The following is a 17,030-nucleotide window of genomic DNA, read 5'->3' on the forward strand; positions in this document are numbered from 1 at the left end:
AGCTGCAGCCACCATTCTCTGAACATGCCACATCCTTTTGTAAGTCTGGGCCTCTGAACAAATGAAGAATTCTACCTGTAAAGATATTCATCTGCTTCTTTACCTGACAAAGATATACCCATACTTCCAGATCTGGCTCAAATGTTACCTCTACCTGGCTTTTACTGCCCATTCCTCACCTTCATGCAATGCTTCATTTCCCATCCTCCCCCACCATCATTTTACTCAGCGCACTTATCTACTTGTTGCCATGGCTCTTTCCTCCACTACACTGCAATCCCTTGAGAAAAGGGACAATATTTTGTTCTTCTTTGTACCCATAGTTCTTGGTGTAGTTCCTGACACATGATAAAGGCTTAGTGACTATATGAGCAATAAATTATTTACTAAGTGTCTATCACATTCAAGATACTGCCTAGGTGCTGGAAATACAGAATGGCCAAGCAGACAGAGAAACACCATCCCTGTATGGAGCTTAGAGTCTGGAAACGGAGACAGAGAAAGTATAAGCCAGCAAATCTAAGAATTCTAAATTGAGATATGTGCTGTAAAGGAAATTAACACTGTTCTGAAATGGAGAAAAATAGAGTGGGTCTACTTTTGATAAGGTGGACAGAGAAGCCTCCCTGAGAACTAACATGTCAGCTGAGAGCTGAGGAATGAGAAGTCATTGGCAAGACAATGTTCTAGAGAAAGGGAACAGTATGTGCAAAGGTCCTTAGAGAGGAAAGAGCTATTTAAAGAAGGAAGAAGGAAAGCATGACAAGGGGCATAGTGATCAAGAAAGAGAGAAGTAGGGAATGAGGTCTAAGGTAGGCAGGAAGCAAATCTAATGAGCTATGTTCTAAGTTTGTGTTTTAGATCTAAATGCAGTATGAAACCAACTTATGTTTTATAGAGACCACTTGGACATTGTAATGGAAGAGATGGGAGAGGCAGGAATGGGCAAAGGGAGATACACATTAGAAGATAATTGCTATACTACAGGGGAGAGTTGATAAAGGTTTGGACCAGGCTGGCAGCAATGCAGACTGGGAAGACAGACTGGAGAGACATTTTGAAAGAAGAATCAACAGAATTTAGGGAGTAACTGGTTGTAGGAAATGATGAAGAGGAGTCATGGATGATTCTCAGGTTTCTGACCTAAGCAACACATGGTGCCATTTATTTAAAGGGAGGGTACTAAGAACAGAAAGTTTGGAGGCATGCAGTAAGGATGAGAATGGAGAGTGTTTTCAACAGCTATGCTTAAAGTAAATTCAGTTAGCAGTGGTTGATTGTATGTATAAGTATGGCACTCAGAGGAGAGAATAGGGAGCTGTTACTACATAGGTAGCATTGAAAGCCATGGAAAAGAGTTTAAATAAAGAGGTCCAGAATTAAGCCCTGAAACAACAAGAACCAGTGATCCCAGATGTGAATCAAAAAGATCAAGGAACTATCTATAAAATGGATTTGGGGCTGGCGGAGAGGGAGGTAGAGTATTTGAGAATCCATCACTTTAGGTCAGCTGAGGTCTTAAGCAGGCCTCAATTAGAATAAGAAAGAGCTGATCCTTTTTCTCTTCTCATCATACACGGTCTCCCATGGCATTCTCATTTCATCTCCTAGTGTCAGCCCTTGCCTCTGGGTTTATATTTCAGTCCTAATATTTCCTCTTGCTTGCTGAACATTTCATTTTGGGAAACATACTAGTACCTCAAAGCAAAAGTCTCTGTTTTACCTCATTTGTTCCCTTTGTCTATGCTACTCATTTTATATTCCCATTGATGACACTGGCCAGGAAGTGAGAGGTAGATCTGTCAGTGAGTCTGTTCCTTCTTGTTCCTTTTCATTTTTCTTAATGAATAAGTTATCAAATCTTGTTGATTACACATCAGTAATATTATTTAATATACTATAGTCTATGTTTCTATTTGTAAAATATAGTCACTTTTAAAGTATCTACAATTGTCATTGTTCTCATTGTTATTCAGTCGCTCAGTGATGTCCACCTCTTTGCGACCTCATGGACTGCAGCATGCCAGGCTTCCTTGTTCTTCACTATCTCCTGGAGTTGGCTCAAACTCATGTCCTTTGAATCGATAAGGCCATCCAGCCATCTCATTCTCTGTTGCCTCCTTCCCCTGCCCTCAATCTTTCCCAACATCAGGGTCTTTTCCAATGAGTTGGCTCTCCCCATCGGTGGCCAAAGTATTCAAGCTTCAGCATCAGTCCTTTCAATAAATATTCAGGGTTGATTTCCTTTATGATTAATTGTTTTTCTTCTCCTTGCTGTCCCAGGGACTCTCAAGAGTCTTCTCCAGCAACACAGTTTGAAAGCATCAGTTTTTCAGTGCTCAGCCTTCTTTATGGTCCTAATCTCGCATCCATACATGACTACTGGAAAAACCATAGCTCTGACTAGACAGACTTCTGTCAGCAATGTCTCTACTTTTTAACTACTATTACTTTAACTAGTACTTTTTAGCTCTCTAGGTTTGTCATGGCTTTTCTTCCAAGAAGTAAGCGTCTTTTAATTTCATGGCTGCAGTCACCATCTGCAGTGGTTTTGGAGCCTGAGAGAAGAAAGCCTGTGACTGTCTCCACTGTTTCCCCATCTATTTACCATTAAGGGATAGGACTGGATGGCCATGATCTTAGTTTTTTGAATGTTGAGTTTTACACCAGCTTTTTAACTCTCCTCTTTGACTTTCATCAGGAGGCTGTTTAGTTCTTTGCTTTCTGCCATAAGAGTGGTGTCATCTGCGTATTTCTCCTGGCAATCTGGATTCCAGCTTGTGCTTCATCCAGCCCAGCATTTCGCATGATGTAGTCTGCATACAAGTTAAATAAGCAGGGTGAAACTATACAGCCTTGATGTACTCCTTTCCCAATTTTAAGCCAGTTCATTGTTTCATGTCCGGTTCTAACTATTGCTTCAATAAATGAAATTATTTTAATCAAAGATTCAGTATGACTATTTTTTTCAAGAACTATAGTTTCTCCAAATCTTTCTCCTAAAAATTTATCTGTGGAGTAAAATACAGTATGAGAAAAAGTTAAGGCAGCTCGCAGAGAGATTTAGACTGGCAAAGTCATTCAACCTTAGCCGAAGAAACTTTGGTTCTATTTTTATCATCACGTTTTGAAATGAATCACTGAAAGCAGAGATAGAAATACAGATGGATAGGAAAAGCTGGGCCATCTAATTCATCTCCTTTTTAGCACAGGGAAGTTTCCTATGTCAAATGCCTATGAGATATTGTGCAATAAAAGTCTTAGATCATAGCATTTCAATCATTTTTGTAAGGTGACTAATTGTTTCTCCAGTTGCTCTCAGCATTGTTCTCTGAATTCCTTTCTGGGAATCTGTGTCACACAAGAGATGCTACCCTTGTGCACAGAGATGGCCGAGGATCTCAAAGGGCTGAGCTTCAATTATTTTTCCATGGTAGTGATGAGTCTATATGAAGTTGGCCTCCCTCTTTACATTGATTTTGTGACCAGTGGCACACATTTTTGAGATCTTTACCAAAAACAAGCAGTGGTCTAGTTTGCTACCTTAGGCTGGTTAAAAACTAACAGGGACCTCTGTGGATCAGACGTGCAGCTTTGGCATCTAATGGTGTAGATTCATTATTTTAATAGGATTTCCAAAAGAATAATTTGTGTGGGATGTCTCCTCATTATCCCCATAGTGTTGAGAAGGGGAGCAGTGGGGATAGCATTTGGAAAGATTTTTGTTTTTAAGTTATCTTTTAAAAATTATTTTATCACTACTTTTTATTGAAGTATAGTTGATTTACAACATTGTGCCAATTTCTGCAGTACAGCAAGGTGACTCGGTTATTTACTTATAGACATTCTTTTTTAATATTCTTTTCCATTATGGTTTATCACAGGATATTGAATACAGGTCTCTGTGCTAAACCTTGTTGTTTATCCATTTTAAATGTAATATTTTGCATCTGCCAACCCCAAACTCCCAGTCCATTCTTCTCCTTCCCCCCTCCTCCTTGGCAACCACAAGTCTGTTCTCTATGTTTATGAATCTGTTTCTATTTTGTAGATAGGTTCATTTGTTCATACTTTAGTGATATCATATGGTATTTGTCTTTCACTTTATGACTTCACTTAGTATGATAATCTCTAGCTGTATTAAGTTCTTTGACTACTGTTCAGTATCTCTCAATGATCTCATATTTAGTTGCTTGGGAATATTGTATACTTTATTGAAAGATATAGAACCAATACATTTCTATTGTCTATGTTTTTTTCTAATCATTGACTCCCTATATTCAGTTTCATTTTCTTCCCCCCAACCATTAAAGAATATTCTTAGGTCTCTAGATATTTCTTCAAATTCTGTGATACCTGCAAACCTCTGAGTTGGCACTCTTCTATGTTGTCATTAATATGCTCCATGCCTTCTTTTTCTCCATCTATTAATAAATAGGCTGACTAACACTAGATTTAGTATTTCCTTTTAGCTTTCCACTAGCCACACCCTTTCTTCCCATACTGAAAATACTCCATGTAACATTATCCTTAGTTTATAGTGCTTGACGTAATTCTTAATCCTTGTGCAAGTCAATTAGTTTGGGCGAAAAAAGGTTACATGAACCAATACATAGATTGCAGAAACTTCGATTACATGAATATAGTAATTTTAGTATTTTTTAAGTTCTTCCTCAATATCTAGAGCATTCACAATTAGCTCCTGTGGAAAAGAACAAAATACAAATTCTAGAATGATTTGAGATCTTCCATTTCATAAGCTACCCATTTCCTTTACAGAGTCCTGATTCGCCCTTTTAAGCAGCTGCTACTTTATGACACTCTTTTTTTCCCCCCCACAATTGCGCCTATAAAACCAGAGAGTGTGCAAGAGGCCTCAGCTGGCCATGGACATGAAGAGTAGAAGGTCATCTCTGACTCTGCTTTTCCTACATGTTATGGAAATCTGGCAACTACCCAGCAACTGACCCAGACTTGGTCTTTCTGTAGGAGAATATATAATTAAATAATAAAGAAGTAGAAATTTTAAGGCTGTTGAGAAATGTTAACAGGCATGTGGGATTTAGTGAAGCACACAAAAAGACCTTAAGAGCTCCTTTGGTCCACAGTACACATGTACTCAGCACTGGCCTTTTTCCTTCACCACAGGCAAGCATGCCACTGAGAAGACTTCATTCCCCGTTTTATCTGGTGTTCTGGGGAACTCTAAAGCCACAGGGATCACAACAGCTGCAATAAATAAAGCATCTCTTCAATACATTTCCTTGCCAAATGTTATTCAGCATTCTTTTGGCCTTGGTTTGATAGAAAACAGCATGGTGAACTTACTACCTCTCCTTTTAGTACAGTGAGCCCCAAGTATCTATGAAAAATTTAACAATTCAAGCCTGCATGTAAGCAAAATCGCTGTTCTTTCTATTTTAAAATTATTAAGACAAAATACAGAGAACCAAAAAAAAGTAATGTAGGAAGTCTTATCCCTATTGAAGAGATATTGAATTAGTCCTAGGCTTTTTTATTCTCCTCAGGGTAAAGCTAATGAGAAGCATCCAGAGTATGTGTCCATGCAAATGTATGGGTTGGAAGGGGACTCTTTAAAAAAAAAAAATGTTACATATGTGGCAGTATGAGGAAGAATATTATTAAGGAATTTCACAGAAATTTTATATAAAGTCTCATCATACAGTATTATGATCTCAGGGATATTTTGTGATATTTACTGAGTCTTCTGAGAGTTCATTTATTCAGATTATATTTTAAGGAGGAACTTATAAGATTCAGATCTACAATATAATTCTGTAATATGCCCAGCTGATCCCATTAAATCCAAGCTGAAAAGGAGCGGTATAATGATGTGAACAATTCCCGTTTTCTGTGTTGTTACACCTCACTTGAAATGCATTCCTTCCAGATTAAAACAGCCATTCCTCTTTGTTTCTCTCTCCAGGCTGAGGTTCAACTATGCTACCTGGAAGCACAAAGAGATGCTGTTGAGCAGATGTCCCTCAAGCTGTACAGTGAGCAATACACCAGCGGCAGCAAACGGAAAGAAGAGTTTGCTGATATGTCAAAAGTTCATTCAGGAGGAGGCAATGGGTAGGGAGCTATTCTTTTTGTTATTTTATTCTCATTAATCTCTACTTTTTTCAACGATGTTCCACTGGTTGGTGTTAGGCGGGCATTTCCTCCCAAGCTAGCAAGAGAAGTGCGATAGACAAGGTATTTATGTCCTTTTCCATTCATGCCAGAATTGAAGACTATGGATTTTATCAGTCTGTCATCTCACCCAGGACTTCCTAACTTTGGTATTATGTGTTCAAAACAGTCTTGTGATTTTCTGAGCGTTTCTGTCACTACACTGTGCCTGGAATTTTCTCAGCGTATTTCCCTCTCTTTAAACCTCATAGTTTAAAGTCTATCTAAGCAAATTTTAAACACCAGAACCTCACTGGAAACTGGTGGAACATAATTTTTTGAAAATACAGATATTTAATAATTGTTTAGGGACTATGGACTGGTTAGCATCGCATGAAGTCAAGTGGAATGATGGACTAGTGCTTATTGTCTGTGTTACATGAAAAGACCCAGCAACTTCAGTGACCCACCAACAGTTTCATTCAGCCTGAGATCTATGGCTGTATTTATATTATACTAACTACCCGTGCTACTGAATAGTTAAGTAATGCATTCAAGTATTTCCAAATTACTTCAAAATTATGCAAACATTCTCTGTGTGTGTGTGTGTGTGTATATATATATATATATATATACACACATATATATAATACATATATGAGATTTATAAAATACTATATATTTTAAAATTTCTTTTCTGGTTCAATTTTAATATTTAGTAGGTGATTATTAAAGAGTAAAAGAGTATAATGAAATTTAATCATTTCATAATTTTAATGACTTGATAATAATTATACTCATTAAAATGGAAAGAGTAACCTATTTTCTTTTATACTTGAGCCAGACAACAAGGGAGAGAAACTGTTCCCCCAAGTTCCATAACATGTTAACAGCATAGTATAAACCAATGGGGAGTAACTCTAGCCAAAATATTCCTTCAAAAGGCAAGAGAAAAAATGTCTTTCCGTGCATTTGCTTTCTTTTTTCTCTTACGTGCTTATAGTTCTGATGTGACTTAAAATTCTCGTCCAGATTTTGAGGATAAATTAACAACACAGGTTACAAATTCTGTCTTGTGATATAACCCGAGGTCTAAGAATGCAAGAAAAGAATTCGAGTTGTAATTCTTTTTAGGAAATGGGCAACGGCTTTTTAACTTTTAAAATTTACCTCTCTATACAATTTGTTGCCCTTTTAAGATATTTTTTATATATAGACATGTGAGCATGTATTTGATTTATCTTCTATGATTCAGAAGACATTTATTCACAAGAGGAAAAGCATGACAGCAAATTAGAAAGAAAAGGTTAAATATTCGAGCGTGAACAATAAGCTGTTTTGAGGCCTTAATGTGGTTTAATTTCTCTAAATGCCTAAATAGTCCCTGGTGTACCCACCACCAAAAACTTTAGGTCACATTTTCATGTTTTCTAAAAGGCCTAGGGATTGAGCTGTTACCACGTGCTTCTGACCTCAGATTCCAAGGGCCCAACCTGAGTATTTACTCTGGGCTCCACAAATCATAAATCTGCCCTGGGAATGGCTTAGTTAACAGCAAGCATTGTTCTGTGAAGTGGGAGTAGGTGAACTTGCCTGATATCCTTTGTTTACGCTCCTTAGGGTGCTGAAGGCTGTGCATTGTGAGGAAATTTAAGAGTGTGCTGAAGAAAAGGCAGCTATTTAATACTAAGGACAAAAACCATATACTCCTTTCTGTTTTCTGTTTACATACAGAAAACCATTGTTTGAGAAATGTACGTGGGTGAGGTTATCTGGGGCGTCCTGCTCCTAAGACGCTTTGCTCCCACAGTTGAATCTGTAATTCTGAAACCTTAAGAACACAGCCTTCTAAAATTATCTGCTCCAATGATACATGAACTTCATTAACAGTTCCTTTTGTTACACAGAATGAGCATTGTTTTTGATAAGATATTGTGGGAATAATGTGGGTCTTCTAGGATCTTCATTCCATATGCAGGTAGATATCCAATCCACTGAAGAGAACATTAAGTTGGTGATGCAATCCAGATATTTTTATTTCCTCCTCCAGCCTATGTCCATGCAAAGGAGAATATGTAGTTGAAAAATGTATAAGGTTATTCCAGGGAAGACTCAGCTGCTAGATTGAACGGAGATCTTAAATTTCTCAGATTTTTGTGTAACCAAAATATTGTTTAGAAATGAATTTATAACCTCTCTGGCTTGATGAAAAGGTGTGTATCAAGGTGATTTAACACAGCTTGTGTACCACCATGAAATGTGTGTTTGACAGTCATGAATATGTGCGGTGGGAAGATTTCCCTGACAGTGTGTGGAGCTGCGTGAGCTGTGGTAACAAGAGTGTGTTCCTCTGTGGGAGACACTGGGCACTGGTTCCTAAGTAGCGAAGTGGGAAACCGTAGCTTCCTGGAGGGACCTGCAACGCTTGAGTCACTGGTGATTCTCAAAGGGAGCAGGTTGGTGCTTTTGGCTCCTGTTGATTTAAATGAAAGCTTGTAGATTGTCTTGTTTGTTTCTTTCATCCTGTAAATATTCACTGAAGGCATACTACATGCATGGCACAATTTTCTGAGCAGATTTCATCAGGAACACTCTTTTGTAAACTTTGTAAAGTATAATCATCTGTCTTTCTGACACCTCTTTCTATTAAGGGGTTGTCTGATTTCATTTCTATAATGAATTTCAAAATCTTGTTTATTTTAGTAAGTAGTATCCTACTTCCTGTCAAGACTTAGAGTAGATTACAAAGCATGTCTTTTGTTTAGCTTATAAATAATAGAACTGGGAGGCAAAAAGGCTGGGTGACTGGCTTGTCCAGGACCTCACCTCAGAGCCCTGAGTCATGATGTAGTGAACAGTCCATGAAGTCGCATTTTGCCCTCTCTCTGAAAATTTAGCTCAGACCCTTGATAAACATTTTTCCCCCTAAATAACATGTTATGCATGTTCCATATGGTATATGAAATTTGAATTATGGTATTGTCCTACTATAGAGAGACAGAAGAGTCTTAAGGCAATTTCATTTAAGCCACAAGGAAGTTTGGACAAAACACTGCAAAGCAGGCTTAAGTGAAAAATGAAATTCATTAATTTGACAAATATTATTAAATACGAACTTTATGAAGTATAGAGGTTAAAAGGCAAAAATGAAATGGTCCCTGCCCTTGAGAAGCTCACAGTTTATTTAGTAGGAGGAACCAGATCTATAAACAACATAGAGTGAAGGATCAAAGTGATGAGTTAGGAATCTGCTTAGAGTAGGGAGCAGGGCTCATGGAAGGTGGGGCTCAGTTCTGACGGTGGTGGGAGAATTGGAGCAAGTCAGGAATGATAGAGAGAGACGGGACTCTAGAGGTGATTTTCGGAAGAGGGCTAGGGCAGGGGAAGAATTTTCCAGTTTAATCTGAACAAACATGTACTGAGCACTTACAGACACAGATAGACCGTAGTCCCTACCTTCATGAAATTTACAGTCTATCAAGAGAGCAGCATTAAACCAGTATTTCTCTGTATCATGAAGAAGAAGGGGAGGCAGAGGGTGCCAGGGAAGCTTAGAGCAAACAACATGTGGACTCCATGAGGCAGGGCCATGTCTGTCCCACTCACCACACTATGCACTGCATCTTGGAGTGTGCTAGATACCCAGTGAATGCTGGTGCATAAATGAAAAACTAAAATGAATCTAGGGCTTCGAGAGAACAGGGGTGTGGAATCACTATGCTGCTTGCCATTCCATATGATAGAGAACAAGGTAGAAAGTCATAGGGAGTAGTGCAAAATAAGGCTTAGGAAGAAAGTGAAGTTGAGATCCTGGAGTTAATCACTGAGTTCATGGTTCTAAACTAGGATGCATCAAGATGTCCTAGGGAACTTTTAAGCTGAAAACTGCCTGCCCATCTTACCTCCCTCAAAATTCTGATTCAGGAGGTAGGAGTGGACCAAGATATATTATACTTGATGCCCACTGCCAGTTGAAATCATTGCTCCAGTGGTTTTCAAAGAATGATCTCTAGACCAGCAGCATTAGTATCTCCTGGGAATCTGCTAGAAATTGCAAATTCTGGGTCCCACTCCAGCTGTACTAAATTGGAAAATCTGAAGGTGGAGACCAGTAATAGATTAGAAATTAATGGGAGATGTGGAGACAAGATTGGAGGCTAAAGCCAGAAAGAGTCAAACCTTGGATGGGGCAAGTAAGAGAGAGAAAAGGGCCACTCTAATGTGGGGAGAGAAAGAAAATAGGAAGACTCAGATTCAAATGATTTCTGTGTCATTCAGCATTTCATGATTGTTGAGCAGGCTCTACTAGGCACTGGGGTTGTAGAGGCAGCGGGACACAAAGAGTGGCAGGGCATGTAAATCACGAACGCCTGCCAGGAGAAGTGTCATTGAGGCTGGCCCAGGGTCAGTGGTGACAGCCAGTGTTTCCCACAGCAGAGGCAATGTGTACAAACAGCTGGAACCAGTCAGAGATTCCAGCAAGAATAGGTTGGCAATTTTAAAACAGTATTCTGGCCGCACTCTGGAGAAGGGACTGGCATGGGCAAGACTAGACAGTGCTTGGTTAAGAAGCTATTCCAGTCATCCAAGTGAGAAATTGTTCTGGCCTGAAAACAGCAGGAATGGAAACTGAAGGAAGGAAGTTGAAGACAGAACCTGGTCCCTGAGTGGATGAGGGGCATTAAGGGAGGTGGGGTTTAAGACAGACCTCCGTGTTTCAGGCTTTTGCACAAATGGACATGGTATTCAGTGCAGGGGAGGAGCAAGGGGCCTGAGGGGACCTGACTGTTTGGGACAAAGTTCTTTTTTATGGTCTGCAGAACATCTAAGTAGAAATACCCAGGAAGCAGATCTGAAGCTCAGGGATGTCTTGGGCTCCTCAACCATCAACAAGGACAGTATGGTGACTATGAGGTAGCAGGGGCTTAGGGAGGTGGGAGCTTACCTTGCGGTAGCGTGTCCCCACAAAACCTGCCCCAGGTAGACATAGCAGTCTCTTTAAGAACGCTCATTTTAAAAGATAAGGCTGATAGAGACATTTTTATTTCAGCTAGAATCTTTCAGGCTATATTATACAAGTCTTTTAAAATAAAATTTGTGTGTGTGCCAAGTCACTTCAGATGTATCTTGACTCTGTGCGACGCTATGGACTGACAGGCTCTACTGCGCATGGGATTCTCCAGGCAAGAATACTAGAGGGGGTTGTTGTGCCCTTCTCCAGGGGAACTTCCCACCCCAGGGATCAAACCCACATCTCTTAAGTCTACCTGCATTGGCAGGCGAGTTCTTTACCACTGGTGCCCCCTGGGAAACCCAAAATAAAAGCATAGCATTGAAAATTCCAAGGTGATATCTTGATTAGCACGAATTGAGAACTACTGTTGACTATTATTTTCTGTCTTCAAGCTGCTGGAACCTTCTGATTCCAGCTATTAAAATGTATTAGGTCTGCTCAGATTGCTTCCAACTACATAAAAAAATTAGTTTTAGGGATGTATATTCACTCTAGTCTAAATTCTTAAAGGAAGAGAGAGAGCATACAGGATTAAAAATTAAAGAACAGAATTCAAGTTGATATATACTTTGGACACCTGATGCGAAGAGCAGACTTTTGAAAAAGACCCTGATGCTGGGAAAGACTGAAGGCAGGAGGAGAAGGGGATGAAAGAGGACAAGATGGTTGGATGGCATCACTGACTCAATGGATATGAGTTTGAGCAAACTCTGGGGGATGGTGAAGGACAGGGAAACCTGGCATGCTATAGTCTATGGGGTCACAAACAGCCGGACAGACACAACTGAGCGACTAAACAACAACATCACGTAGGGATATGTGTGTGCATGTGTATGCATGTCTGTGCACACATATTAAGGGTTACTGTAAGTAATAATATGGAGTAGAAGAGTAGGGAGATGTTTCCTGACTCTGCTTCCGGAGGGAATTTCAAAGGGCTTTCTGTTCTTGTGGTAAAGTTCTAGAAGATACTTCAGTCTCACTCATACGCCAGCCTCTGGCTGAGGGGGAATTTGGGCAATGTCCACAGATGGATATGTAGTCAGGTTTGTTCTCTGTAAGAATGTAGAAGTATTCATCCCACATCATGTAATGTTTTAGAGTAAATTTTACTTCCAAATATAAACAGTATACACAGGTTATTTCCAAGCACAACAGGTTGAAAGAGTAAATTTTACTTTCAAATGCAAACAGTATACACAGGTTATTTCCAAGCACAACAGGTTGAATTAAATGAACTTTAACTATACAAAAGGTTAAAAGTTTGGCAGTAAAAATAAATCCATTTTCCTTTAGGAAATGAAGTATTCCTGAATAATTGTGATAATGTACACACACACACACACATATACATATAAAACACTCCCAAAGAGGAATAGTGTTGACAGATGAAAACAAATATAGCACTATTTAAAACATTACTTGATTAAAGATCAAATAAGCAATCAGTTCAGTTCAGTTCAGTCGCTTAGTCGTGTCCGACTCTTTGCAACCCCATGAATCACAGCACGCCAGGCCTCCCTGTCCATCACCAACTCCCAGCGTTTACTCAAACTCATGCCCATCGTGTCGGTGATGCCATCCAGCCACCTCATACTCTGTCGTCCCCTTCTCCTCCTGCCCCCAATCTTTCCAAGCATCAGGGTCTCTTCCAATGAGTCAACTCTTCGCATGAGGTGGCCAAAGTATGGGAGTTTCAGCTTCAGCATCAGTCCTTCCAATGAACACCCAGGACTGATCTCCTTTAGGATGGACTGGTTGGATCTCCTTGCAGTCCAAGTGACTCTCAAGAGTCTTCTTCAACACCACAGTTCAAAAGCATCAATTTTTTGGTGCTCAGCTTTCTTCACAGTCCAACTCTCACATCCATACATGACCACTGGAAAAACCATAGCCTTGACCAGACAGACCTTTGTTGGCAAAGTGATGTCTCTGCTTTTTAATATGCTATCTAGGTTCGTCAAAACTTTCCTTCCAAGGAGTAAGTGTCTTTTAATTTCATGGCTGCAGTCACCATCTGCAGTGATTTTGAAACCCCAAAAAATAAAGTCTGACACTGTTTCCACTGTCTCCCCATCTATTTCCCATGAGGTGATGGGACCAGATGCCATGATCTTAGTTTTCTGAATGTTGAGCTTTAAGCCAACTTTTTCACTCTTCTCTTTTACTTTCATCAAGAGGCTTTTTAGTTCCTCTTCATTTCTGCCATAAGGGTGGTGTCATCTGCATATCTGAGGTTATTGATATTTCTCCCGGCTATCTTGATTCCAGCTTGTGCTTCTTCCAGCCCAGCATTTCTCATGATGTACTCTGCATATAAGTTAAATAAGCAGGGTGTCAATATACAGCCTTGACGTACTCCTTTTCCTATTTGGAACCAGTCTATTGTCCCATGTCCAGTTCTAACTGTTGCTTCCTGACCTGCATACAGGTTTCTCAAGAGGCAGGTCAGGTGGTCTGGTATTCCCATGTCTTTCAGAATTTTCCACAGTTTATTGTGATCCACACAGTCGAAGGCTTTAGCATAGTCAAAAAAGCAGAAATAGATGTTTTTCTGGAACTCTCTTGCTTTTTCGATGATCCAGCAGATATTGGCAATTTGATCTCTGGTTCCTCTGCCTTTTCTAAAACCAGCTTGAACATCTGGAAGTTCTCGGTTCATGGATTGCTGAAGCCTGACTTGGAGAATTTTGAGCATTACTTTAATAGCGTGTGAGATGAGTGCAATTGTGCGGTAGTTTGAGCATTCTTTGGGATTGCCTTTCTTAGGGATTGGAATGAAAACTGACCTTTTCCAGTCCTGTGGCCACTGCTGAGTCTTCTAAATTTGCTGGCATACTGAGTGCAGCACCTTCACAGCATCATCTTTCAGGATTTGAAATAGCTCAACTGGAATTCCATCACCTCCACTAGCTTTGTTCGTAGTGATACTTCCTAAGGCCCACTTGACTTTACATTCCAGGATGTCTGGCTCTAGGTGAGTGATCATACCATTGTGATTATCTGGGTCATGAAGATCTTTTTTGTACAGTTCTTCTGTGTATTCTTGCCACCTCTTCTTAATATCTTCTGCTTCTGTTAGGTCCATACCATTTCTGTCCTTTATCGAACCCATCTTTGCCTGAAATGTTCCCTTGGTATCTCTAATTTTCTTGAAGAGATCTCTAGTCTTTCCCATTCTGTTGTTTCCTCTATTTCTTTGCATTGATCGCTGAGGAAGGCTTTCTTATCTCTTCTGGCTATTCTTTGGAACTCTGCATTCTAATGGGAATATCTTTCCTTTTCTCCTTTGCCTTTCGCTTCTCTTCTTTTCACAGCTATTTGTAAGGCCTCCTCAGACAGCCATTTTGCCTTCATGCATTTCTTTTCCATGGGGATGGTCTTGATCCCTGTCTCCTGTACAATGTCATGAACCTCCGTTCATAGTTCATCAGGCACTCTGTCTATCAGATCTAGTCCCTTAAATCTATTTCTCACTTCTACTGTATAGTCATAAGGGAGTTGGTTTAGGTCACACCTGAATGGTCTAGTGGTTATCCCTACTCTCTTCAGTTTAAGTCTGAATTTGGCAATAAGGAGTTCATGATCTGAGCCACAGTCAGCTCCTGGTCTTGTTTTTGCTGTCTGTATAGAGCCTCTCCATCTTTGGCTGCAACAAATATAATCAATCTGATTTTGGTGTTGACCATCTGGTGATGTCCATGTGTAGAGTCTTCTCTTGTGCTGTTGGAAGAGGGTGTTTGCTATGACCAGTGCATTCTCCTGGAAAAACTCTATTAGCCTTTGCCCTGCTTCTTTCTGTACTCCAAGGCCAAATTTGCCTGTTACTCCAGGTGTTTCTTGACTTCCTACTTTTGCATTCCAGTCCCCTATAATGAAAAGTACATCTTTTTTGGGTGTTAGTTCTAAAAGGTCTTGTAGGTCTTCATAGAACCGTTCAACTTCAGCTTCTTCAGCATTACTGGTTGGGGCATAGGCTTGGATTACTGTGATATTGAATGGTTTGCCTTTGAAACGAACAGAGATCATTCTGTCGTTTTTGAGATTGCATCCAAGTACTGCATTGTGGACTCTTTTGTTGACCATGATGGCTACTCCATTTCTTCTAAGGGATTCCTGCCCACAGTAGTAGATATAATGGTCATCTGAGTTATATTCACCCATTCCAGTTCATTTTAGTTCGCTGATTCCTAGAATGTCAACATTCACTCTTGCCATCTCCTGCTTGACCACAGCAATAAGATATACTGAATGACTTCCAATACCTGAGAAGGGGTGTAATCACCTCTGGATTTCACTACACTAGGATGATCTTTCTGGTTTTCTGTTGAGCCAAAGGCCAAAAATATCCTTGTGCTGCTGGGTGAACATTCATGTTCACTCATATTCTCTTTCTCTCAATGAACATTTTGAATTTCTGCTCAATGGTTGTTTTTGGAACATTGTTGCATATTAATATAATTTTTCTTTTTGGTACACACAGTCATAAACTGTGTGCTGATATTGGGAATACTCTCACAGATAAATCACTAGACAATCCAAGGCGACCTTATTTCCACCCTGCATTTTTACCTTCCTCCCCTGATTTTTACCCTGTTTCAAACTAATGAACAACTGATCAGTGTTCAGTTCAGGTTCTTTTTGCTCCTTCTGTTGTGTTCTGGTGTTATCACATAGTAAGATCACAGTGCATCCTGTAGTCAAAGGAGCAAAAAGTGCCTGAATACCTTCTGAAAAACTGGTATTCTGGGCACTATGATTATTAAAATAAGTCTTACCGGCTGTAAAAAGAATCTCACCAGTATACATGTATTCATTTGTGATCATAATATCATATCCTTCTAATGTTCAAATACATTAAACTAATTTTAGACCTAGACAGTCTTCCACTTCAGTAATCTAATGCCATCCATACCAAGAGCCAACAAAGGATGAACTAAAGAGGTAGTGGCATAATTACTGGGGAAGTATTATTTCAAAGTTAACAGTAAAGTCAATTATTTATTTATTTATTTATATAACTCCTTTCCATCTTAACAATGCTAAAACAATTTCTGTGCTGCTTTGGGAAGTTTATGGGATCAATTGAAGAAGGAAAGAGATATGAGAGAGTCTAAAACAAATCTAATCTGCCTCATTTTAATGTGCAGAGCTTAACTCTTTTCTTTAAAATGTATTCCTTTATGCATTCCCACATCACTTTCACAAGGGATTTAAGTAAATTTACCAAAAATATTTACAATAAAATAGAATAAATATTGGACTGAACTCAGTTAGGTAAAAGTAAAATGTGTACCAGAAAACAAAAAAGTGTATCTTCTGTGCATGCCCTCAAGAAGGGCAATGGTTTGGCTCTAAGCTTTCCACATCCAAAGAAAAGAGTGAAATCTCATCCATCAGAAAATTCATAATATCCTAAGATTAAAAATAATATATATCCAGGGAAACACACTGGGTCCTGGGAGGGATTTCTCCGGTAGTTCTTTCAGGAGAAGACAGGCCTCTGTGATACTCCATCTCTTCCCTGGTGCCTCAGATGGTTAAGAACCTTCCTGCAATGCGGGAGACCTGAGTTTGATCCCTGAGTTGGGAGGATCTCCTGGAGAAAGGAATGGCAACCCACTCCAGTATTCTTGCCTGAGAAATCTCATGGACAGAGGAGCCTGGCGGGCTACAGTCCATGGAGTCGCAAAGAGTCGGACATGACTGAGCAACTAATACTTTCATAAGAGAAACCAAATTCCCAAGGCAATTTTTTGATGTAGGCTGCAGAAGTGATGTCAAAGCACAGTTCAGTTAAGAGCCCATCTACAGGATAGATGAAGTCATATTGGGAGAGATCTCCATAGTAATTCTTCCACAAAGATTTTGTTAGAGATTG

General features: G+C 39.6%; 1 protein-coding gene across 3 annotated transcripts in view; it reads left to right on the top strand.

Moving 5' to 3' along the window:
• The window catches only part of AKAP6 (A-kinase anchoring protein 6), a 493,795-nt gene that overhangs the window by 348,454 nt on the left and 128,311 nt on the right, over window positions 1–17,030 (top strand). For all 3 annotated transcript variants that reach the window (XM_043921795.1, XM_043921796.1, XM_043921797.1), the window contains exon 8: window positions 5,948–6,096. In XM_043921795.1, the coding sequence (XP_043777730.1) occupies window positions 5,948–6,096 (149 nt within the window). The remainder of the gene's footprint in view (window positions 1–5,947; window positions 6,097–17,030) is intronic.

The sequence above is a fragment of the Cervus elaphus genome, chromosome 13 (assembly GCF_910594005.1).
Source record: "Cervus elaphus chromosome 13, mCerEla1.1, whole genome shotgun sequence".
In the NCBI taxonomy this organism is placed as follows: Eukaryota; Metazoa; Chordata; class Mammalia; order Artiodactyla; family Cervidae; genus Cervus; species Cervus elaphus.